The 25,761-nt window shown below is 47.4% G+C and overlaps 1 protein-coding gene across 10 annotated transcripts in view; it reads right to left on the minus strand.

Moving 5' to 3' along the window:
- Window positions 1-25,761, minus strand: part of CAPS2 (calcyphosine 2) — a 1,666,464-nt gene that overhangs the window by 1,028,170 nt on the left and 612,533 nt on the right. For all 10 annotated transcript variants that reach the window (XM_069629404.1, XM_069629399.1, XM_069629401.1 and 7 more), the window contains exon 6: window positions 22,570-22,689. In XM_069629404.1, the coding sequence (XP_069485505.1) occupies window positions 22,570-22,689 (120 nt within the window). The remainder of the gene's footprint in view (window positions 1-22,569; window positions 22,690-25,761) is intronic.

A 25,761-nucleotide genomic window follows, 5' to 3' on the forward strand; every position in this document is an offset into this window, starting at 1 on the left:
GGATACCTGTTCTTAACCGTTATTTGGTTCAGTGATCTATAATCGATGCATGCCCTAAGGTCTCCCTCCTTCTTGGGGACGAAGAAGAGGGGTGAGGCAGTCGGAGACTTGGATGGTCGGATGAACCCGTTGGCCAGATATTGGTCAAGGTACTTTTTCAGGTGCAGGTTTTCCTGTTCCGTCAACGCATAGATGCGGCTGCAAGGAACTTGGGCGTTCGGTATAAGGTCCATCTGGCAGTCATATGCCCTATGCGGGGGTAGCATTTCTGCCATTTCATTCAGAAATACATCCTGATATGCGGAATAAACGGGGGGTAATACGCCCATTATTCCCAACGTTGGTTCACTTCTCGGAACCTCTTGAACTGATTCTACTGGAGAGTGTGGTTCATTCGCATAGCAGGATTGGGTGCATTCTTTGGAGAAGCACAATTCTCTGGCATGCCAGTCGATGTGTGGATTATGAGCCTCCAACCAAGGAATCCCCAGAATCAGTTGAAACTGTGGTGCGCTTATTTTATTAAGTCGAAGGTGATGCCTTCTCTATGGCCATTTTGGCAAAGGAGTGTTACCACGTCGGTGGTGTGGGATACTAATCCGGAAGACAATGGTGAACCATCGACGGTAGTGATACTCTCCGTTGCGGCTTTTGGACATATGGTTAGTCCAATCCGCACTGCCAGATTCTGATCTATGCAATTACCCACAGCTCTGCTGTCTATAAAGGCCTCTAGGGCATGCATCTTAGACAGCTGTTGTTGGTTGATTTAGAACTACCGGCATGGCAAAATGAGAGGTCTGTGGCTCCTTCTCCTTGCTTGGCAAACGGACCCCTACGCTTGCCGGGCGTTGGAGTTTTCCGAATCAGGGCTGGTTTCTACCCTTTCCAAAGCACCCACGATTTTCCGGGGTGGTTTTACTGGACATTCACGTAAAAAGTGGCCTGCTTTCCCACAATACAAACAGAGTTGCTGCTCTCTCCTCTTCTCTCTCTCTATTCTGGTAAGAGGCCCCCTAATTCCCCCGAGTTGCATGGGCTCAGATTGATTCTCAGGTGGACGAGACAGATTTTCCCTAGATCGTAAGCAGGTTGTCCTTCCCTCAGCCTGTGCTCTATCGGCTTGCCGATCTTGTAGTCTATGGTCTAATTGTAATGCAAGGTCTATGTGCTCAGGACACTCGTCGGGCGGGTTCACCACCTGAGCTAGTACATCTTTTAGCTCTCCCCGCAAATCCAGATAAAACAGGGTAGTCCTCTTTTCCTCTGGCCAGTTGGGCTCAGCGACCAATCGGTTGAATGAGGCTATGTAAGTAAGCAGATCCTGACTGCCTTGTCGGAGTGACAACAGCTCGTTGTCCAAAGCTTGTCCTCTAGTGTGGCGAGCAAATAACTTCTCTAATTCCCTCTGGAATCCTGCATAATCCCGTAGCACCGGATCGTCCCGGTTTACTAAGGGGATAGATCAGTCGACCGCACTCTCTCCCCCCCCCCCCCTGCATAAGAAGGGAATAGTTTCTTACCTGTAACTCCATTTCTCCAGCATTGGTATCTTTCATGGATTCACATGCTTAGAATATTCCCCGTCGTCAGACTGGGAACCCTCGGTACACTTATAAAGCCGTTTTTCCCTAGGAAAACTTCGACAGAGACACACACAAGGCGCGCAGGCAGCTGGCTGGCCCCTACCATTGCTCTCCCCCTGCGAAGGAACGTTCTGCGCTTCCATTCTCACGCTGAAGGTGGAGAAAGTTGCAACAATCAATATGCTACAGTTTTCTTCCTCTGAGATCACGGTTCGTCTGAGAACCGGCATGTGAACCAGGATGAGCTAAGCACTTTCTGCTCGATTCGTCCTCATAAACATGCAAGACACCCACCCCCATTAGAACAATTTATTGCCATCCTGACCCTGCACCCCCTGTAAGGTATTTCTTTCAAGTGCCAGACCCTCGCCTGTGCTGCAAAACCCACCCAATACACTCCTTACTAACCTTAAGCAATTTTACTACTATATATGTTTTTATTTGTACTAATAAGTTTTGAAACCTAGGAAAAGATGCGAAACACAGCCTGATTCTTCTACATGCACAATAAAGGTCAAGGCCTTCAATTAAAGCCACGAATGACCTAATTGTACTGACAATAACCATTGTGTGTGACTTATGTAGAAATGTGACAAGTAGTATAAAATGTTTTAAATAATTTGTTATTTAGTGTGTAACATATTAGCTTAGGTAGTGACCACAGTAACCGGACCCTGACCTGCGTGGAGCACAAGATGTTTGACGTCCGTCATCTCGTCAGCCACTCAGCCAGCCAGGAGGAAGAGATGCCACCCACACCTACAGCACCACACTGCCTGGCCAATCGGGTCCATTTAGCATTTTTTGTTAGAGTTACTTTAATTAATATAAATATAAGTGTGATGTAATGAGGGGCTAGAGGGTTTTTTGGGTTATTTCCTAGCTGGAGAAATAAACCATCCTTTGAACTCTTGCAGCTGGGTTTCAGTGCCTCTTTCCCCGACAAGGGGTTGTGTCGGCTATTTTATTTTCTCTCACACGTAGTAAGACGGGGAAAGGCACCTACAGAGGTCCGGGGCTTTCCGAAATATTATCGGCTGCTCTATGGACAGTTGAAGCAGGTCGGAAAACCACGCCTGTCTTGGCCAATACGGAGCCACTAGGATGACTCGACACCTGTATCTGCGAATCCATTGCAGGGTTCTCCGTATGAGAGGAAACGGGGGAAAGGCATAGAGAAACTTGTCCGTCCACGGGAAGGAGAATGCTTCCCTCCGAGAGCCCTTCTGTGGCCACCTGCTGGCGTACAGTTCGCACTTCTTGTTCTCCTTCGTTGCAAAGAGATCCAGAGGCGGTTGCCCCCACTTCTTGAAGATCTTCGATAACTGAAGACTATCTCCCATTTGTGTATTTGGTCAATTTTCCTGCTGAGGGAGTCCGCTTGCTTGTTCCTTACTCCAGGGAGATGTTGAGCTACGATGGTTATATCGTGCTTCAGAGCCCAATGCCATACTTTCTGAGCATCAGTGGAAAGGGTTCCGGACCGCGTGCCTCCTTGTTTTCTCAAGTAAAACATTGCTGTTGTGTTGTCTGTCAATATTCTCACTACTGAGCCTTTTATGTGTGGTAGGAAAGATCTTAGGGCCCAGCGCCCTGCCCTCAACTCCAGAACGTTGATGTGCAGGAGCGATTCCCTCGGAGACCACCGAACTTGTGTTTGGAGAGTGCCCATATGTGCTCCCCAGCCCGTCAGGGATGCGTCCGTCACTATGGTCACGCAAAATTCCGGTTCCTGCAGGGGTACCCCCCTGGATAGGTTCTGAAAGCTCTGCCACCATCGAAGAGCTCGTAGGAGCTTGTTGTCATCGACGACCAGTTTGTCCGACCAGAGTCCTTGGGTCTGGGTCCACCGGTCCGCCAGAAATTCTTGAATTGGCCTCATGAACAGGCGGCAGTTGTTCACCAGAGGAATGCAAGACGCCATAGTGCCCAGAATCGACATATATTTCCTCACCGATACTCTGGTATTGATCCTCCACTGACCAGCTATCTGATTGAGTCTGTGGATTCTGTCGACGGATGGCTTCACCAACCCCGACTGGGTTTTGAACTGTGCACCCAAGAACACCAAGCTTCTCGACGGAGTCAACAAAGACTTCTCGAAGTTTACTGCAAATCCCAGCCGTCGTAGCAAACTTTGAGTTGCCATAGGGGAGGATCCCCTCACCAACCAGTCGTCGAGATACGGGTACACGTGAAGGCCTTGCTTTCTCAACCAAGCTGCAACTGGAGCTAAACATTTCGTGAACGTCCTGGGAGAGGATTTTAGTCCAAAAGGAAGCACTGTGAACTGGTGGTGAGTCCGTCCTACCACAAACCTTAGGAACTTTGTGTCGTCGACGCATTGGTATGTGGAAGCAAGCGTCTTGAAGGTCCAGAGATGCCAGAAAGTCCCTTTCTTGGACAGACCGGACCACTTCCTGGAGTGTGAGCATCTTGAATTTTAGGCTTTTCAACGTTTTGTTGAGGTCGCAAAGGTCGAGAATGGGACGCCATTTTCCGTTTGGCTTTTTCACTACGAAGTATCGGGAATAAACCCCCTGACCCCTCTGTGATGCAGGGACCAATTCTATAGCCCCTTTTTGTAGCATAAGCACTACTTCCTGTTGCAACACGCTCAGGTGGGGTTGAGCCAAAAACGCTGGTGGAACATGCAGAGGGTTGCTCTTGAATTGCAGGGAGTGTCCAAACCTTACAGTGTCCAGCACCCACTGATCCATGGTTATTTGCTCCCATCCGTCGACACAATGCGATACCCTGCCTCCCAGGACGTTCTGACGCCCGTCATTGTTGGTCTTTGGCCTGCTTATCTCTCGACGACAAGTAGCCCATCCTCTTCCTGGAGGTCTGGTACTCTCAGCGTCGCTTCGCTGCTTGAGAAGCCCGTCTGTCGCCCTGCGAGGAGTACGCCGGCCTATTGAAAGACCTGTCTCTTGATGCTGAGAATCGGGAGTTCGCTGATGCTTCCACTCTGGAGGGCACCCAAAGAACGCGCTGTGTCAGAGTCCTCCTTCATGCCCTTTAAGGCCTCGTCCACCTTTTCGCCAAACAGAAGGTCTCCCTCAAAGGGCATATCCAGCACCTTGTATTGCACCTTAGGTCTAAAGTTGGTGCATTTAAGCCACGCTTGTCTCCGTAGAACTACCCCGTTGTTGACTTGCTTAAATCCTGATTCTGCAAGGTCCACAGCGATGTTTATAGAATGATTTGAGGCCTCTTCACCCTCTCGGATGAGTAACATCGCCGCTTTCCTATGTTCTTCTGGGAGATGCTCTAGTATGGGTGCCAACCAGTGCCACATCTCTCTATCATACCTGGCCATTATAGCCAGAGAGTTGGCCGCCTTCACTGTCGTTGCCCCCACCGACAACACCTTCTTGCCAAAGGCATCTGGTCTCCTGGCCTCGTTCTCCGGGGGAGTCGTGCATTTGTGCTGGGACCTTGCTTTTCCTGCCGCAGCCGCTGACACCACCGAGTCTGGGGCTGGTTGGGAGGATAGACATTTGGGGGTGGATTCTGGAGCCTTAAATTTCTTCTCCAGCCTACCTTTTATTGCGGGCTCCGAGAAAGGATGACGCATCGTCTGTAAACCCTCCTGCCACACATGATCCAGGATGGGTACTGAAAACACCGACCTCCTTCTCTTTCCCATGTGGTCGAATAGAAAACAGTCTTTTTTCTCTTCCTCCTGAGCCAATCCGAATTCGGTACACGCTTTGCTCATCATGGCATGGAACGACCCAATGTCGTCCGGGGGAGACGGCTGAGCTGGGCTCCTTGGGGTTTCGAATTCTGCCTCCGACTCCCAGGTTGGATCCCTAGAGAGGGATAACGAAACATCCGATAAGGACCCCCTGTCTGAGTCTGAGTCCAGCAGCTCTCTTTCCTCCTGGCGTGCACCTGTGTGGTCCTCACGCGTCGGTACAGCCGTCGACATCGTCAGAGTTGGCGGACGGGAAGGGCCAGGTTCCTCGACGGTCGATATGGCCGGAGTTGCCACTTGAGGTAATCTCTCGTCCAATTTCTTTAACAAGGTCTGCAATGTGGATAGAACTTCCAGTGATACAACAGACTGCGGGTTAAGAAGAGGGGTTGTAATTGGGATATTAGTTCCGCTGGAAAGAGTCAGCTTGCTAACCCCTTGTAACCCGCACTCTGCAGGCCCAGCTATCCTCTCACACGCCTCTTCCACAGAGGACACAGACAAGGCCGCCTCTTGTTGCAGCAAGGATTCCGGTAAAACCAGGTCGAAAACCTGCGGTCACCAGGCCTCCTGCGGGATCTCCGTCGACGAGGCTAAAGTTGGGCCAGCCGTCGTCGTAGCCACCACCTGCGGCATAACAATAGACGAAACCAACTGCGTCATTGGTAGTGAGGCAGTCGACGATCTCCCCACCGTCGACGACGGTGGTGCCTGCGCAGTTCCCTGAGGCATTCCCGCCTTTTTTGAACTTGACCTGTGTTTCTCAGACTCTCGACTCGAGGATGATCTATGGTGATCACCTGAGGAGAATTTCGGCTTTTCCTTTCTCTCCTTCTTCGACAATGGTGATGATGAGGTTTTCTTCAGTGAAGATTCCCTTGTGGAATGGCTTCCTGACGACCCCTTATCCTCTGGGCGTGGTTTCTTTACCGGGGGTTCAGCTGATGTTCTCCATCACTCAACCAGGCCACTAACCGCCGACTCCGGTCTTTAAGAGTCTTTTGGGAGAAGCCTTTACATATGTCGCACTTGTCTGCCGAGTGGTGAGGGTGTAGACAATATATGCAGTCCATATGTCCATCCCCCTCATACACTTTCTTCAGCCCGCAGGTAGCGCACGGGTGGAACAGAGCTTTTCCAGACATCAGGAAAAAATACAACGAACAACCTTGACAAAATAGTAGATGACGCGAGGTGATCCCACTACTTTGGAAGACGGTTGAAATCTGAAGGGAGCCGCGGGGGCGGGGCATTTATACTTCCACGTCCGATTGGGGCATGCGTGGGCAGCCCAAAAAACGATGTGAATAGGACACAAAAGTGTTGAAATTTTCCTAGGGAAAAACGGCTTTATAAGTGTACCGAGGGTTCCCAGTCTGACGATGGGGGAATACTCTAAGCATGTGAATCCATGAAAATTCCAATGCTGGAGAAGTGTAGGTGACATTGGTTGACAAAATAGCAAATTTCTTGGTATCCCCTAGGAATCGTTCCGGTGGTGCTAGGGGAATGGAACCAGAGAGTACTACTTGTACCGGGGGCTGAGGTTGACTCCTTGGTAGTGGAGATTGATTAGCTTGGTTCGCGAGAAGCTGTCTGGCCAGCTCCTCAGTGCGGTCTTTGTTTGTCCCCAACTCCCTCCGCAGGGCACTGGTTTTCTGTCGGGCAGCAAGTACCTCCACTCGGAGTTCCCCTAACAACTGCGCTACGGATGAGTACGAAGAACGGATGAGTGCGAAGAACAGATGAGTCTGGAAAACGGATGAGTGTGGAGAGCTGATGAGTGTGGATGAGTGTGGAGGATTAATGCGGTTGGCGGATGAGTATGAAGGGCGGATGAGTGTAGAGAACCGACGAGTACGGAGAGCGAATGAGTGGGGAGGGCGGACAAGTATAGAGAATGGTTGAATGTGGAGAGCAGCCGAGTATGGAGAGCAGAGGGTTGTGGGGAAATGAGTGAAGAGAACGGAAGAGAGTAAGAGTGGAGAACGGAGGAGCCTGCAGAGTGGAAGAGAGTGCAGAGGAGAAGAACGAGCATAGCGGCTGAGTGTGGAGAGAGGCTGAGTGTGGAGAGAGGCTGAGTGTGGAGAGAGGCTGAGTGTGATATATGATATGATATGGCATTTGTAATGCGCCTATACACAAGGGTTTCAAGTGTTTCAAGGCGCGACGAGGCAGGGAGGGGGAAACGGGGGAAGACAGACAACGATCCTACTAGGCCAGGTGTCATTCAGATCGCGCAAGTGCAGGGGTAGGGGGAAGGGAAAAAGTGCAAGGGGAGGGGAGGGGGGGAAGTGCAGTACAAGGTAAGTATATATAAATAAAATGAATAGGGCCAGCTGGTGGCAAGTGCAAGGTAAGTGCAGACAAGTGCTGGGAACGGGGGCTGTAGGGATACAGAGACAGTCCCGCAGTGCAGGGGTTGCCAGGGAGGCAGTGCAAGTGGAGAGTGGCTGGGCCCAGGACCGAGGTCGGCGAGAGTGGCCCAGTTGCAGATTTGGTGCAGATTCAGCGAAGAATTAGCAGGGGAGAGGGAGAGAGAAAGCAGAAGCAAAGAGGAAGGTTTTGAGGTGCTTCCGGAACCGTGTGGAGAGGCGCTGAGTGTGGAGAGGCGCTGAGTGTGGAGAGGCGCTGAGTGTGGAGAGGCGCTGAGTGTGGAGAGGCGCTGAGTGTGGAGAGAGGCTGAGTGTGGAGAGAGGCTGAGTGTGGATGCATACCTCTTATCACACCCCACGCTTACTATCTCCTTACACCACCATTCAACTAGAACACAGAGATACTATGACACCATTCGGTATAACTGTTCTCATATCAACATCTGCCGCTCACTCCCCATCACTCTAAGTAAACATTGCTGGTCTCACACCCCCAGCCAAGCGTTCTCCTCAGGCCTAACGCTGCCACTCTCGGTCTGGATAATTCCGGCCAGATCGAACACATACTCTTGATCTATCAGCCACCACATCTACCGCTAGGAAGCAGCTGCCACAGGAATTCCGCACCAGCTGCACACATACCTGGTGCGCACACGCACCTTTGGACTCTCTCTACTCCCTCTACTGACCAGGACTTCGGTTCCCAAGGGCGATCAACCTACCAGCGCCTTCAGACCATACCAATAGTATATAAGGCGCTATATAAGTGCAAAATAACATAACATTTGGTCCGTATCTAAGGTTTCCATGATGCCCGCGCAGAGATTCAGTAAGAGGCTTTGCGTCCTGTAACGCTCACCTTTGCTCTACAGGGGCACCTGGAATCCTCTGCTAACAGCCTTTCCTGAATGTACTGGGGCGGTGGACTGTGAAGTATGTATCTGAAAAGGAATGCACAGGAATATCAGTCGACGTGTTGTGCGGGAGGACCCACCACCCAGTACCTCCCACTATCCACAACCGCTGGGGTCCTCTCCCACCTGCTTTTATGTTACAGGAGGCTCTCCATCCTGCTAGATCGCAACAGGGGGTTTAGGTGCAGCCAGTTACTTCACTGGCTGTTTTGGAGTTCCGCCCAGACCTGCTGCGGCGTGAATGTTCTTTGTAAAAGAGTTCTATCAGGTGGGTTGATGAATATGCTCAAGTGACAGTTTCTCTTGTGCATGGTTTTTAGACTTGTGATACTAGGCGCTTTAGTACTGACCCAGCGCCACAAGAATGATGCTGCCCCTTAGGAGCTTAGTGGCCCCCTTATTGTTCCAATGCATGTCTTACGCTTTCAGTTGTGGCGCTTATGGTGTTTCCCAGTTCTTATTGCATTTGCTGCCTTAGCGCCTTTTGTTTGGAAGTTCTCTTCAAGCGCTGTATTGCCTTTTATTGTCCTTGGCGCCTTACGGTGAGCTGGTGCTTTTATAGTGCACACGCGTGTTGCTTGTTGCTCACTGACCTTTTCCTGTTTGTTTTTCCTTTCTTATAGGAGCGCTGCAAGAAGCGAAAATCTGCCGTGAAGAGGCCGCTCACTGGATGGAGGTCGCGGCATGCGGCTGCAACAGCTGATGAGCGGAGCACGGAGCCGGAGGGAATCCTGGAGGCTGCAGCTGATCACCAGAGTGGATGGCGAGAAGACGGAGGTTCCTGGAAGGCGTAGCTGCGAGGATCTGATGCAGGTAACAGCTGCTGGGGATCGGTGGAGCCGCGCGCGTGCAGTCTTTTAACTTCTGTTTTCCTTTCCCATTGCAGGAATGATGCCGGGAGTGTCACACTGCATCTGCAGAACGACACGAAGCAAGGATCTTGGCTTGGGCGGGATATTTATAGTAAGCCAGCCCCAGCAACACCCAGAAGACTGGCCTGTAACTAAGGATGACAGCAAAAGCAATGCCTCCATCTTGAAGAGGCTGATTGGTACAGGATGTGCCCAAGGTGATCCATTAACCCCTGAAAGTCTGTCCCAGGCTCATTAACCCATGAATGGAATGTTAGTTTACTCAAGTGCTTTGGTATGCCTCCAGTACTGCCATGCTTTAGTCCACCTTGCCCCTGCTTGTAACTTATTTTATTTTATTTTTTACATTTATAAAGCGCTCACACAGCCCGCAGGCATTGAGGCGCTGTTACAGGAATTGTTTGTTTTTCTTAGTTGTGTATTTTTTTTTTTGTCTTAGTTACGTATTTATAACGCGCTTAAACACCCAGAGGTTTCTAAGCGCGGACCCGGGGATCGAACCTGTTGTTGCTTCGTGTCGTCTTGCTTCCAAGACGCGTACGCTGCCGTTGAGCTATCCTCCCGGGACTTAGCCCAGGGCCACCCATGGTGCTTTGGATGGTGCTTTGGAACCCTAAGACGGGGGCAAGAGACCAGACCCATGGAATTAAGGTCCGTGGTCGTGACAGCAATTCTTTGACTTAATATTGAATAGTGTTAACGAATGGCAATTGAAACATCCCGGGGCGAATTACTTATTTTAGGGGACTATGCTGTCTCTCTGTTCGATCTGAGATGGCACTTCCTTCCCTCAGTTGTGGAAAGAAACAATATGGTCAAGCATGAATGACAATGCTGGAAGGTCTTGGCTTGTCCATGCTGAATGCTTCTATTGGAGGAGATGTCCCGGCTAAATTACCTGGTCAAATGGCTTCTCTGAATCTACCATAGATTATATTTTTGTAAGTAGTGGGTTGTATGAAAGATGTACTCATCTATTTAATGTTCCAAATGATTTTAGTGATCATAGTTACGTCTCTACTGTTTTTCTGCTCTCTCCTTTCTCTCAAATAAAACCAATCTCTATATGTTCTAATATAAGAGTAAATCCTACTGGAATTTGAGTGAGTTGGAATACGGTCTCCATACGCAGGGTAAATGAAACTGCTTCAGCTTGTTTGTCAATTTCATCACTGGATTGGCAGTATACAACATTTATAGTGGACAAGTATGGGGACTTTTTGGAGTAACTCCTTTCTGTTTGTTTTTGTAAGCCTGACTGGAGTGTTGGCTCCTTTAGGAAGTATCGTCATGTTTTTGATCCAAATGTGGTTTGGCATAAGGCCTTACTCCAAAAGATTAAATGTATTGGCAAGGATACAACGCTTTGCCAAAACTCTAAAATTCAGTATATAAAAAAGGCAAAACAAGCATATAAGAATTGGGTTAAGAGCAATCGTATCTTATGGCATCAGCGAGATGCAAACATTTTTTTTTGGTGCTGAGAAATAAAGACATACGTTCATTCTGGAGTTTAATAAATTACCTTGCCTGTTCACATCCCAAACAGAGTTTCCTCAGTCTCAGTACATCAATGGGTGACTCATTTTGGTAAGGTTTTTGGCAGTCATTCTGAAATGGGGTTGCTAGAACCACGTTTGTTGGGTTCTGGTCTAGATTCCTGGGCAATGATCATAACAAAGGAACAGATTATCAATGCCATCCACAAGATCAGTCCCTCAAGATACAGTGGACCCAACAATCTGTGCAACATTTTATTTAAGGAGGACCAAGAAACATGGGCCTCTATATTATTGGTTTTATTCAATAATATTGTCTCCACTTGTATGTTTCCTAAATCATGGTCCTGTGCATATATACTTCCAATCTTTAAAAAGGGCTCACGCTCTGGTACCTTAAACTTTCGACCAATATCAATTGTCGATGCAGAAAGTAAGCTATTTGCCACATTAGTTTTACAACATCTGGAAACATGGCAAAAGTCAATTAATAGAATTCCTTTATGGCAGACTGGCTTTCGAAAATATGACGGCACCACACTGAAAGGATTCCTCCTGAAACTAGTCACTAGACAAGTTGATTACCACAAATTTGAATACTATATGTGGCAACTACTGACCTTTCTGCTGCTTTCGATGCAGTAGATCGTGGTCTTTTGTGGAATAAGCTTTTGAAAGGGGGAATCCCGCAGGGCTTGCTACGACTTATCATTGGGTTATACTCCAACTCTAAAATACAAGTTGTATTATATCAAGAAGGCAACTTGTCAAGGAGCATACCAACTTTTAGAGGAGATTGGCAGGGCTGTACTCACGCCAACTTTGTTCAATTTATGCTTGTGTGATATTGGCAATTACCTAAATCCAGATGCCCTGGCCACCACAAAGATCCAACATTTAAAGTTACTTTGGTTAGCGTATGCCAACACATTTTTTTATTTTTGTCCAGACCACGATTGAATTGCATCCTTTTGTCTGCTTTTTCTGATTTTTCAGATGCTGGGAGAAACCTGAAGATGTCTCCCTGGCTAGTTCCCGGGGGATCTATCATCCAGGTGGCCAAAACACGTCCATCGCCATTAAATCCAGTACCTGGGAGTGGACCATTGAGGGAGGCTCACCTGGATGGGGGGGTCCTTGGGGAGTAGGACACTGATGGGTGAGACACGGTATCCTACTTGTTTCAACACCTTTTCTCCATCCTACCACATAGGATATTCCAAAACACTGCCCCCCATTTTCCGACACAAACACTTTCACACAACAGACTAACACCAGAGCCGTTTACCTGACATGTCCCAATACAAGGGTCAGGCAAAGTCAGGCAATTGACCAGAAACACACACACCTGATGGCCCTTTCCATTCCTCACAGGGATAAAAGCTGGAGCACGAGAGCACAGGACGAGCAAGGCAGACCCCACGACATGAGAACTAACTCAGCACAGCAGTTCAAGAGGAGGAGAAATACATTGCATACCAAGAGGCTGAAAAGGAGAGACGTGTCCTTGCCCTTTCCGACCAAGGCCCGTGAAACCTCTGCAGACGGAATTATAAGACCGCAAACAATAGCCAGCGTGTGTTGCAGCAGATGTCAACGGTACACAAGACCATCCTCCGCTAATTACCAAGCAAGGGAGAGACGCTTGTCTCCATGGTACCAACCTTGACTCCAAAGAGAAAGAAAATCAAGCGGTTCATCACAGCCGATGAGTCGAGGAGAGATCGATAAGAAACCAAATTGTGTTGAACGAAAAGTAGCAAACGGCTAATTTGAACTGTGAAAGGCTTAAAGAGCTATTGATAGAAAAGGGGAGAAGCAGCAACAGAGGAGTCCCGCACCACGTGGGTGCTCACGCAGGAAATGCTGGGCGATTACCCAATGGTAGAAACTACCATAACCAGAAGGCCTTAGGAAAAGGCGAAAGGCGGTCAAAGTTGTCAGAGGGGTCTTGTAAAATCCTCTGTGCAGTCGAAAGTATTTGGCCGACAGATGATTGTGAAGTTAGGAGAAATTAATCCTGCTTGCTGAAATTAGCGCATGAACAGTGTGCTGCAGAGGTTAGCAAGAGTGAACCCGACCGAGGGATAACCACAATGAACTGTTTAAAATGCCATTAAGATTTGTGAATGCAAGGAGTATTGTAAGACCAGGGGAAGTGTATTGTCCCTCTTGACATTTGGAACCGAGCCCGGCAGAGGGAGATCCCGAAAGAAAGGCCCGAGCCCAATCGAGGGAAGTCTAGGGGCTGAGCCCAACCAAGGGAGATCCAGGGGTGGAAAGTCGTCACCCAAAGTCCATTTGGAAAGGAACATTTTGTTTCTTTGTATTGTTGAATCCATCAGGCCCTCCAAGGCAAGAGGCTTTTTATAGAAAAGAGACTTTTCCATGGTTCCGTACTAGCTTTTCCTGATGGCTGGTACGGAACTGTCGGCTCGTCCTGGGAAGGCTCGAGTGTGTGCTGTGCTCAGGAGATCCACCTTGTCCCGTGCTCAAAACCTGGGGAAGGAAGGCCCCTGGTAATCACATCCTGACTTATTATTTGTGAACACCACTTTCTTTTTAGAAAACCCAATCCCACACTCTTTCTGTAATTAGTTGTAAGGATTTGTCAATAGTTCTTTTTTTTAGTATAGGCCTTTTTCTTTGACAAGACGCCACAAGGACTGCCTTATTTTTCATTTGATGGTCAAAGCTTGCTCCCATCTTAAATTTAGGTTAGGCTTTTTTCCACCCTGCATTTACAGTTTAATAAACACCCTTGAACCGTGAGTCTTTCTTTACTGTTGCCACCATGAGTTCCTTACAATGCTCATAAAATAAAAATCAATCCGAATAAATCTAAAATAATGCATTACACCAGAAAACACAGACCTAAATCATTCACGTGGCAAATTGAACATGTGACCCTTGAAAAAATGAAGGACTTTGTTTACTTGGGATTCCCCATAACTGTTAATCAGAATATAACCTTTGTAAAGAATAGGTTGTGCTAGTTGGGAACGGCACTGGGCAACCAATTAGTTTGAGTGGATATTGAATATGGGAGGTTTTCAATTGTCCCCTCATTGAGGTATGAGGGTAAAATTGTCCCCCAGAGATTTGCTCTCGGGCCTAGAAGGCCAGTTGTGGAGGAGGATACTTCAAGTCTCTAAGGGCACTCCTCTAGCTGCCATTCGATAGGAACTCTGTCTACTTTCACGTAGAGGCTGTGTCCAGGGTAGGTACCTATCGTTTTTGTTTCCACTGTGCACTCCCTCCTTATAGAAAAGGAACTCCAATTTGGTGTTGTCTAATGGAGAGGAAGCTTTTACATAGCAGTTTTCAGATTCCTGTGATCATCTACTTGCTGACCTGGGACTTACAGTGGGGGATCTCAAAGAGAATCCATTAAGAGTAAAAGAATTCCTTTGTAGGAGGGATTGGGCAAATACGATGGAATCCTTTCATTCATATGAATCACTTGCCCACTTAAGATTGATTTTAAATCTGTTGGAATGGTTGCTCCCTATCTTGCTACGTATCCACATAGAGCAGTGAGACGACTTTTCCTCAGATTTTGTATGAATCAAATTCAAACTAAAGAGATTTTGATACATTATAACATGGTAAGGGCTGATCAAGGTAAATGTAGGTTTTGTGGTTTGTCGAACACAGTTCAAACCATGGAACATTTGATAACATCTTGTTCTCAGTTAGGGGGTCTTCGAGAATTCCATTTTATTTTTCTTGCTTTCTTTTTTGGTACACTTGGTATCACACAGTACAACCTCACAGCATAATAAAATAGCAATACAATTGTCACATACAGCAGAGGTGGTCATGCCTGAACGTTAACCTTACACAGACTGCATTAGGCTAAAACATGTAATTATAAAAGGTATATGTCCATGCGGCTCATGTGGCTGGAGTGCAACGGCATGAATGATGTTCACTTCTTTAATAGGGACTGGGGTGTATCCAGTTCCGTTGTTGCGCACCAGAGGTACGATGTAAGTGTATCCCAAATGTCTTTTGGTCTTTATTCAGTTGATTGCATGTGTGCCCATTGTTCTTCCATATCGTTAGCCCATATCACATATTTCATGTGTCCTAAAGGTGTCAATGGTCTCTTTGATCTATGCTAGCATGGCTGTGAGGGGACTATTAGCTAGTTCACGTTCTAGCCTCTGTAGCTCGTCTTCGCTTTTCACTATGTTATGACATATGGTTTCGAGGACACTGAACTCTGCCGACATCGCTATTCCCCAGATCTAGACCTTAAAGCTTTCCCAGAGCACACCAGCCGAGGGTACAGAGCCTACATTTTTTCCAAAGAATAGTTGCGCATGGTTATCAATGGTGGAGACAAAAGCCACATCTTGAAGCGGCAGCTGTTTAAAGCGCCAGTTGCTGCGGCGCCTGGCGAACGTCGGCAATGTCGGGGAGATAGTAACCGGGGAATGGTCTGAGTAGGTGCGAAGAAGCATGTTGGCTTCGCTGACCCCCTCCTAGCAGCGTGTCGGTGATAAGCCACATGTCAATACGGGAGTGGGAGTCGTGGACCAACGAATAATAAGAATAGGAACGGTCTTTGGTATGTAATGGCCTCCAAGCATCCACCAGGCTCAGGGTACGCATGCCCTCTTTAATCGTAGAGGCAGTTTGTCTAAGAGTTCTATGAGTGTGTGTGGATCTGTCTAGTTTCAAATCTAGACTAGTATTAAAGTCACCCCCCCACCCCCATAGTACTGGGATTTGTGGATATTGGGCTAGCTCATCTAGAAAGTCTGTGTAGAACCAAGGGTCGACTATGTTTGGGCTGTAAACATTCAGCAGTAGTATTTCTCTCCCTGCAAGAACACCGTACACCAAGATATATCTGCCTAGAGCGTCCGCCTTTGCATGCATAGTTAATGGTGTCTCCATTAATATAGAAATCTGACCTTCCCTGTGCCTTTAAGTTCCTGCTTGTGGTTTTTATTATCTTAATTGTAGGTGCAGTGTGTATCAAGTGCTTTTTTAACAAAATTAAACCCCTCCCGACCCCTCCTGCATTGTCCCTGGAACTAGGGAGATGATACCTCCTGAGAAACATCCCAAACTGTTAACACAACATTGCATGGGGGAGCTGGTGCACAGTATCGCCTGGGCCAGCACAGGACTGAAACACAAATAAGGAGGCTAAGTGTTCACACACTTCTTCGATAATTGCCCCCATCAGGGGGTGACACGCCCACCATCAATTGTTGGACCGCAGATAAGAGGGTGACCATTCTTAATACCGTATTGGATATTAAACCCGCAGTATTCAAGGTGTACAACTTTGAGTTGTAGAAAACCGTAGTAGTGTGGTCGGAGGCAGGCAGGCCGCCATTTTAAGAACAGTCCATGGGGACCGTGTTTGTAGATCAGAGCTTCAGTATTGTATTGTCCAGAAACTTCATGGCCTCGTCAGGTAGCGCGAAGAAGTCTTGTTGTTCCACTCCACCCGTGGCTTGACAGGATATAGCATTGCATACTTAAAATGTGTTCACGCCGGCGCTTCTTGACCGCCAAGAAAGATTTCCTCTCCTGCTGAACAGCCACTGTGAAATCAGGATAGACGTCTATTCTGTTTGACCCCAACATCAGGTCTTCCTGTTCATGGGCAGCTCAGAGGATTGTATCTCGGTCGCTGTAGTTAAAGACACGGACAATGATGGGTCGTGGATGTGCCCCAGGTTTAGGTCTGGGAGCCAGGGATCTATGTGCACGCTCAATTGCAAGCTGCAGTGATAACGTTGGGTTCCCAAGGAGCAGCAACAGGGTGGTCTCAATCCACTGCTCTAAGGTTGACTTTCAGGAACTCCTATGACACAGATGTTATTACGACAAGAGCATGATTCCAAGTCGTCATTCTTTCAACCTGGAGCACACGCCTGGAGAGTGTAGCGAGGTCATTTCTCATGGTGGATACATCATCCTCCACTGTGCTTACTCTTGTTTCAGCCTCCACTAGGCATTGAACGGTTTTGTCTATGCAAGTTTTCATTGAGTCTAAGGTGGTGGTGGTCATGTCGTCCAGCTTGCTGTGCATTTTGGCAAACCCCTCCTGCATGCATGCATGCCATCATACGTTGGGTTTCAGTGAGAACCATTGGCGTTGCTTCTGGTTCCATGCCTGCGGCCGCTCAGCTGACAATCGGTTGTTTAGAGGTGGATTTGGTGTATTGGCTCAGAGCGTTGGTTTTTAGCGCTTCCTTTTGTCATGCTGTGTAAGGACAGGGAATGCAAACCCACATCTATAGCGCCTCAAGGGTATCCAATGCCCTGATCCTGCGATCTATTGTCTCATAATGGTGATAGGTCAATGTTTTTTTTTTTTTAAATGTTCATCACTTTATTTAGATTTCCACAACAAAAACAGCAAATATAGTCATTATACAGGTTTTGTGTCGATATAGTTTCAAGATAATCAGAACGCATTTCATCTAACGTATCACATATTACAAATAAATGACACAATGCAGAGCTATAAATTCTACTAGTGACACGAAACCCAATTGATTTATAGCAACTAAATGTGATACACAAACCACATTGACAAAAACAAACCACAAGACCATCACACATCCCCATACACATACCCCCTGACTAAACTAACACATACATATTTGGTAATATCTACACTCATCCATACATATCATTGAAGGGCCAAAATGTATAGAGTTTGCATGTTTGAAAACCAGCCCTCTACAAGTGGTTTCTTTGTAGTTTTCCACACTCTCAGAATTAGCTTGGTTGCCACAAGAAGGGCTTTGTCAATCCAGCATGATGACTCACATGCAATATCATACTTAATTTGTCTTTTGGGTGCAGGTGATGGGGATAGCCTTTGGGTGGTAGAGCCATCTCCGCAAACCTTAATCTAGCCACTCTGAAATCGGAGCACAAGGTAATGTCAGTGCTGCATGAAGGGACTTTTCACTAGGTGTTAGGCGCTCAGTCCCCACTGTAGTTGCCAGTAAATGGACTATGCCGGTGGATCCCCCTGCTGTTGTCCATATGTCCGCCAGAATTCACCCAAGAGAGCTGCAGAGCTTAACTTGTGCTGGTAACCAAGTTGCTGAGTTGCATTGCGCCCATAGTTTTAGTTCTCTGGGCTTTACAGGGTACAGGATGGTGGGAGGGGCCACTGGTACCCCACAAAGCTCATTTGTGCCAGTATTGGGTTAGTGGTTATCAGGGGTGCTCCGCAGAGAGGCCACCTGGGCACAGTCCATAATGGCTACCAGGCTGTTGGGTGGCGCAGTGCCTGTAGCCTCAGTTCTTTGGGCCTTGCGGGGCACCGGATGGTGTGAGGGACCATTGGTGTCCCGTGGTGCAGTTCCGCACTGGTTTAAAATATATAGCCAATCAGGGTGTATCACCGGAGGGAGCCACCAGCCATAAGAATGCAGAATAATGGGCTGCCTCCTGGCACAGGGAGGCCCTCAACTGTGCTGTGTTTAGCAGGGTGTTTCTTACTGTGAGGGGCCTTCTAATCATCATTCGAGGGCCACCACAACCACACCCAACAGGGATCAGGGGTCTGCCAGCTACCAACCCTGGCCACTGGAATCTCACCATGTTAGGTAACCTGGATCAGCCTTCCCCTGTGGTGTGACGCCCAGTGCGGTCCATGCCAATTCGCTCACTGCTGCTCTGGAGCGGGCCGCTCGTCCCTCACTCCACGATCACTGATCGGGGCCGGGGAAAGGTCTGTGGGCTGCTAAAGCCATCTGGGGGCTTGTCTCTCAGGCGTGGGTGTTGAATAATTGCAGGAAGAAGACCGATTTCACCCCGGCTGGCCTCAGTCGTAGGTGCTCTATACAAGAGGGTCCATCTTGTTCTTTGCGCAACAGTGCCCCCCGAGAATTACATTTTAGACGTTTTGTTAACAATGTTAACTATAATGTTATGCAAGTCTTTTATGCAATTTTGTTTGGCAGGTAGAACTACTTCTGTGGTGCTGGCAGTTAGTTTTTTTTTTATTCTTTACATTTAGAATGAATTTGAAGTGTTATGAGTTTTATTCTCAAGTACGTTTATGTTTTTCAACTCATTTTAATATTGGAGTGAATTGTAAATTTTATGAATTTGTGTTTTAATCTGATAATTTGTATTGTTTACATTTTTTTTAAAACGGTATAACAATAATTAAAAAAAAGAAAATGAGGCCCAAAGTACTATTTTTGCGTGTCCCATATCTGCTATGCAACATGCAGGCCATTATTCATTCTGATATTATATGATATGGCATTTGTAACGTGCCTATACACAAGTGTTTCAATGCGTGCCGAGGCAGGGAGGGGGGAACAAGGGGAAGACAGAAAACGATCCTACTAGGCCAGGTGTCATTCAGACCGCGCAAGTGCAGGGGGTAGGGGGAAGGGAAAAAGTGCAAGGGGAAGTGCAGTACAAAGTAAGTAGAATAAAAAATAAATAAATAGGGCCAGCTGGTGGCAAGTGCAAGGTAAGTGCAGAGAAGTGCTGGGAAGGGGGTGCTGTAGGGATACAGAGACAGTCCCGCAGTGCAGGGGTTGCCAGGGAGGCACTGCAAGTGGAGAGTGGCTGGGCCCAGGACCGAGGTCGGTGAGGGTGGCCCAGTTGCAGATTCAGTGCAGTTTCAGTGAAGAATTTAGCATTGGAGAGGGAGAGAGAAAGCAGAAGCAAAGAGGAAGGTTTTGAGGTGCTTCCGGAACCGGAGATGGTTCTCCTCAAGTTTCAGGGAGGCAGGAAGGCTGTTCCAGAGGGAGGCCCCTGCCGCGGAGAGAGATCTACCCCCAGCTCATTGCTTCGAGAAGCGGCTGACCCTGAGGGAGTTGGAGACGGATGAGCGAAGGGCTCGGGAAGGAAGATATTTAGGAAGAGAGAGTTGAAGGTATTTAGGCCCCAGGCCCCAGAAGGCCTTGTGGACAATGCAGAGGGTTTTGAACTTAATCCTCGCAGCCACTGGGAGCCAGTGTAGAGATTTCAGTCCTGGAGAGATACGGTCCCTGGGCTTGAGGCCAAGGACATGTCTTGCAGTTCTTTAGGATCATGAATGCCAGGATTTCTTGTGGCAGATACCCAATCAGATGGCTCACCAGTGAGGGGAGGTGACTATCGTAGAGGGAAACAAGAGACACAATCCAGATGCTCCATGCAACCCGCAAACAAACTTCAAAAATTACTAATTACAGCGTGCTGGAAATACTGAAGGCTGGGGCCCACTTTCCAAAAAGGGCAAGGCTTGCAAGGGCCTTTATAGTTTCTGATCTCTGTAACCCAGCCCCTGGGGGAGAGCACATCAGCACCCTGGGAACCAGTTGAGACGGACAGCCAATGGAAGGCAGAGGATAAAGGAGGGCAGGGAGATCAAGGCAGTGCGAGTTGTTCATATGAGGTCAAGGGAGGAGAAGGCGGATCAACAGACGAGGCAAAGGAAGGACGGTGCAGTGGAGCGTGGAAGAGGATGACAGAAAGTGCGTGGAAGATGGAGCTATTGGTTGGTAAGAGAAAGTGGTACTTTGGAGTGAAAGTGCATGTAAGGTGAGTAAGGGTAAGGGTGTGAATGAGTTTGGTTGAGGTGACTGAGCAAGTGAAGGAAGTGAAGGAAAGGTGACAGGGTGGAGAGGATTATGGTGTGGATGGAGAGGATTATGGTGGAAGGAAATAGTGGGTAGTGGCAGGAGGGGAGACTAGTAGAGTGGTATGAAGGGAGAGGAGAGGGAAAGCAGAAGTAGACTTAAGGTGGAGTAACATCAGAGGGAGAGAGAGAGTGCGAAGATGAGAAGGGGAGGAGAGCATGAAAAGGGAAAGTAGGGACATAACATAAGGGCATGGAGTCCAAGAGGGTGACAGGTAATGATGGGGTGAGACCTGGGGGGAGTGGGGGTTTGAAAGGCACCAATCTTATTGTGGAACCCCAGGTTAGGATATACCTCGAAGACCCCAGAGGGTGTAAGACAAGGTAATTGCCCTTAGGCCCTCACCAATAGCCAGGCAAATCATAAGCAGTAGGGTTTACCCATCTCTCACGACCATGTTGGGGTTTAGGCATGCTTGAGCTAGGGAGGGCCAAGGGTGAAAAGAAAGAGAAGGAGAGAAAGAGAAAGAGAGACTTAGTGAGTCTCTTCGCCAATATTTTAATAAAAACCCTTTGAGAGTCGGTGCATTCTTGAGGCAATCTGACAATGCACAACTGTACTGTACATGATCATCTCTCGCACCCATCCACCATATGGAGGATTGCCTTGCCCTTGTCCAGACCTGAATGTCTAGTTTATGTCTCAAATTGAAAAGTTGAACCCTACCAAGATGAATTCCCTGGCCCACATCAACACCACTAAACACCCTACATTTAGACCTGATGACTGCCATGAACCTTGAGGGCTTCACCGCACAGATCACCCCATGTGCCAAATCTCTGGTATTCCACATAGGAAACCATGCCTCATTTAAACCGCACATACAAGTAAAACTAATAAAGCATAGTGCCAACTGTCCCTGCTGAGAAAAATCAAGTCTTCCTACCAGAAACCAGTTTTAGATCCACCATACAACCATACAACCCTAGTTCCGGCTCACCTAGTCACAGGAAATGCTCTGCTCTGCTCACTGACTTACCCACCACCACACTAGTACCCATCAGAAGCATCCAGCTGCCCTACTCATCAAAGCGGTCCACAATAAGAAAATAGGACATCCACATTCTTCTAATTTCACCAGCTACCTGTACAAGTATCAACTTCAAAGCCAGGTGCCCCATATACAAAAGGATCATGCAAGCTCCCACTTATTTGGCAGAAAAATTTTTCGTCTCTGGCAGTGGGCACAGCAACCAAAGTTGCAACCTAGTTAGACTAGAGCAGAGGAAACGCACATCAGGAAACAAGCAATCTTGGTCTACACCACCAGACTGTGGAATTTCAAACTTGTCAATGTCACACTCACCCTCATTTAACTGTAACTGATAAATTAAATCCATAACCTACACTTGAAATAGCACCTTCTTTACAATCCAGCCTCCAACAAACTCCACATACCCAGTATTCCTTGATAGCCCACCCCCCTGTTCCAACTCTGTCATTGCTTTCAGAAATGTTGCATGGTCCCCACTAACAGTAATGGTCAACTAATCCATGCTAGTCGGAATAGTATGGCGCTGAAGCTGCTGATCAATGCTATGTTGTTAGGACTATTGCTTCACACACTCAACAATTCTATCCATCCACTCCTACACCTCTGGGGCCAATGTACTAAAGAACATCACTACATGTTCATGAAGTAAGGTCCATGCTCAATAAATATCCAAAATAAATTGAAAAATACATTTGTAAGACTATATATATCTTTTTTCGTGATATTCCACATTTGCTACAGGCGAATCGAACTTGGGAGGCCAGTTCTTGAAAATATGAAAAATCTGCATTTATTTCTGTCAGTTGAACATTTTATCTTTGAAATATAACAATTTTAATTACTAATACGCTTCTTACTTCAGAATCATATGCACTTAATAAAATCAGAATCAACAAATGACTGATGTTACAAAAATATATTCCTACCATGAATAACTTACGTTAATTCATTACACCACATATTCTACTCATGCATGTGTCTTTGAGAAACTGACCTGTGGATTTGCATAATGCTGTGCATATGGAGTTTGCATTGGTGAGCCCCAGCTGATGGTTGAGGAGGAATCTGGAGGACCAACGCGGGGATACTCCTTACTGAGCGGAGCATAATGATCCTGTGAACATATATGGAAAAAGCAAGAATTAAAATGCTGGCTGAGATTTAAGGTTATACAATCTCAAAAGCCAAGAGAAATCAACGAGACAGGCACAGAAAGGGAGAGAATTAACAAAAATACATATATGTAGGGGCGTGTAAGAAGACTTGGGCAACAAAAACAGGATGGCATTTCAATCGTTTCCAACAACAGAAAAGTCTCTGAGTGGAGGTAAAAGTTCCACTGATGCAAAACAAAGTCTCAATCCAAGGTCTTTCCCCAGAAACATCTCAAATCATCTCTTATTTCCGGTTTCTATGGCTGTTGTCTGCTTCTTCTCATCCTGGTTTCTCAGTAGACATTCTCCTAGGCACGCTTGTGCATCAGGAATAGGGCGATGCAAGAGGGAAGCCAGAGTGTTGCAAAGCTAAATCCCAAAGTTTCCATCAGGGGACGCCACAGACTGGCCTGTAAACTGGGTTTGGTGTCTTAAATCTTCTCCCCATCGATGGGATCCATCTCTGTACTCCAACAGCTCACCTTCCTCAACTATCGGGGATGATCTAATTCCAAAGAAAACCACCTCTCCTCTTTATTACCCTTGTCTGTTCTACCTCCACCTTGACACTTTATCACATACTTGTTCATCATCGCCTAATCACTTCCTGCTAGGAAAGATTTTTCTTTTTGCAGCTTTCTGATCCCTTTTAATGGAACCCCTAGCATATCGGCTGACTGTGTGCTCTTGAGCTATTGTTACCTGCTTAGCTCAGTTTCTTTTGTCGGCACTGGATAGTCCTTAAAATTACACATGCAAGGAGATCCTGTATCCCATTGAGGTCGGTGTAGTACTACTACCTCCTCTGTAGACAGTAGTGAGGGCAACCTTGTTCTCCTTCCCTTTTTTCTTTATGGACAGTTTTCCTGATACCCAGGGTAGCCAAGATAGGCTGGTGGCAGCGGTAGCTTATTTTTCTGGGTTGAAATAATTTTTATTAGCATTTTTACAAGATAACAGACAACATTACGCTCAAAGTTCAGCTACATTGAGACCTCACCAAAGTGGGAGGCTTTGGCGAGGACAAAAGATTCAGGTATATAGCAAATGTACCTGAATTTGTCATCTCTCCCCCATCCCAACAGAACAAAATGGATGCATTAAGTTCAACTTTCAACCGCTAGAGGCAAACACAGTGATAAGCAATAGCAAAAGGGAAACCAGCAGTTCAAGTCATTCGGTACACTGCCGCCTCTAGGGGCATTCCATCAGTCCCACCACTCTCCATCGTGCAAAGCAGATACAGTCTCTGTTATGAGCACAAGCATATGTCAAAAGACCACCCCATTTCTTAAGAAAACCAGAGTCTCATTCCCAGCATGATAGGTCACCTTCTCAGAGGCCACTATTGACCACAAGTGTGACCACCAATCCCCCTCACTTGGCACCTTTGCAAACCTCCAATAGGATGCTTTATTGACCTTTGCAGCAAGGAGCACCACATGTACCCGTCCAACATTGTGAATCAGTACTGTGCGCACCCCAACCCCCCCGGAGAAACCAGAGTAGGTAAACGCTCAGCTCCAGAGGTAATGAAATCCCCAGTTAAGTGTAGTCGTCACCTCAGACCAGTACCGTGTGAGTTTAGGACAACACCACCATATATGTATATATGTGCCCACATCTCCCTCCAACGCCACCAACCCAGACTCCTGTTCCCCATGTGCTGCATCCTATCTGGTGTTAAATACCCTCTTGCCAGGAACTTGAACTGAATACTGGACACTTGTGGTAGCCCTACTAAGACCCCTCCACGCCCCTATCCACTCCTCAGTGGAGAACACACATCACAGGTCCTTATGCCGTGCATCTAAATAGGATGGGAGAGAACCCCATCGTCTCTGCCCAGGCAGGAATCAAGATTAGACACAACAACGCTGGAGGAAGTCACCGAGAAGACAAGTTTCCCAAAATTGGTAAGGTGCCTGGTAGCTGCCTGTTGTGCGGCTGCATCGCCCAGTGCTGAAGCTGCCAATATTGAAACTTGTCTTCCCCCCCTTCACTCCAAAAGTGTCCTTGCAGGATGCAAAGGAGCGAATCTGGCTCTGGTCAAATAGATGCCCCAAAAATTCACAGCCTCCCACTCTCCACCTGGAGAAGGCCATGCCATCATAAGCCGGTTGAAAGCTAGGATTAAAATGAATAGGGGAGAGAGAGGAGGGGAAGGAGGAGAGGCCCGAATGCACATTCACAGAGTGCCACACTCACATAGTTAAACCAGTCGCTTGTAGCTTGTTGACAGTCAGAGGCCTATCACCCTTAGGCAGCAATGGGAGATATCGAAGCAGCTTACCCGCCATGTCCTCTTCCAGGCAATGCCACACTTTAGAAGAGGAAGGGTTAATCCAGTCCCGAATGACTCGTAATTGAGCTGCCAGTAATATCTCTGCATGTCTGCTAGTGCCATAACACCATGACCCTGGGCCTATAGAGCATAGCTTTAGAGATACAGGCACCCCCCAGCCACTGCCAGACATACCCCATAATCTCCTTTTGCAGCATAGCCAAAGAATGGGCCGGAACATTAACCAGAAGTTCCTGAAAGTGGTACAGCAGCCTTAGTAAGAATATTCATCTTGATGGCCGCAACCCTCCCAAACCACCAGATATCCCTCATCCACCAAGAGCACAAATCAGCTTTAATGGCCTCAAACAGAGCTGGGTAGTTTGCTCGAAAACAAGCCATCACAACGAGACGCGAGATTAAATCCCCAGATATTTAAATTTCTCAGCCGCTCAAGAGAACGGAACTGTCCATTTCAGAGTGTTCAAAAGCCTCCACCCAACAAGAGATATTCAGAGCCTCGCTTTTACTAAGGTTTACCCTAAAACCAGATACCGGACAGAAAGAGTCCAGGCAGGGCCCGTCTTTGCATCAGGCAGTGCAGGCGGCTGCCTGAGGTGCCAGGCTCTGGGGGGCACCAGTCTGACTTCAACAACACCATTGTCATCATTTAAATTATTGTGAAAAAGTACATAAAGTACACAAAAAACAAAGTGAAACATTTTAAATCTGACTCTGCAATTCCTGC

This window comes from Ambystoma mexicanum, chromosome 12 (assembly GCF_040938575.1).
Source record: "Ambystoma mexicanum isolate Mex_15411 chromosome 12, UKY_AmexF1_1, whole genome shotgun sequence".
NCBI lineage: Eukaryota > Metazoa > Chordata > Amphibia > Caudata > Ambystomatidae > Ambystoma > Ambystoma mexicanum.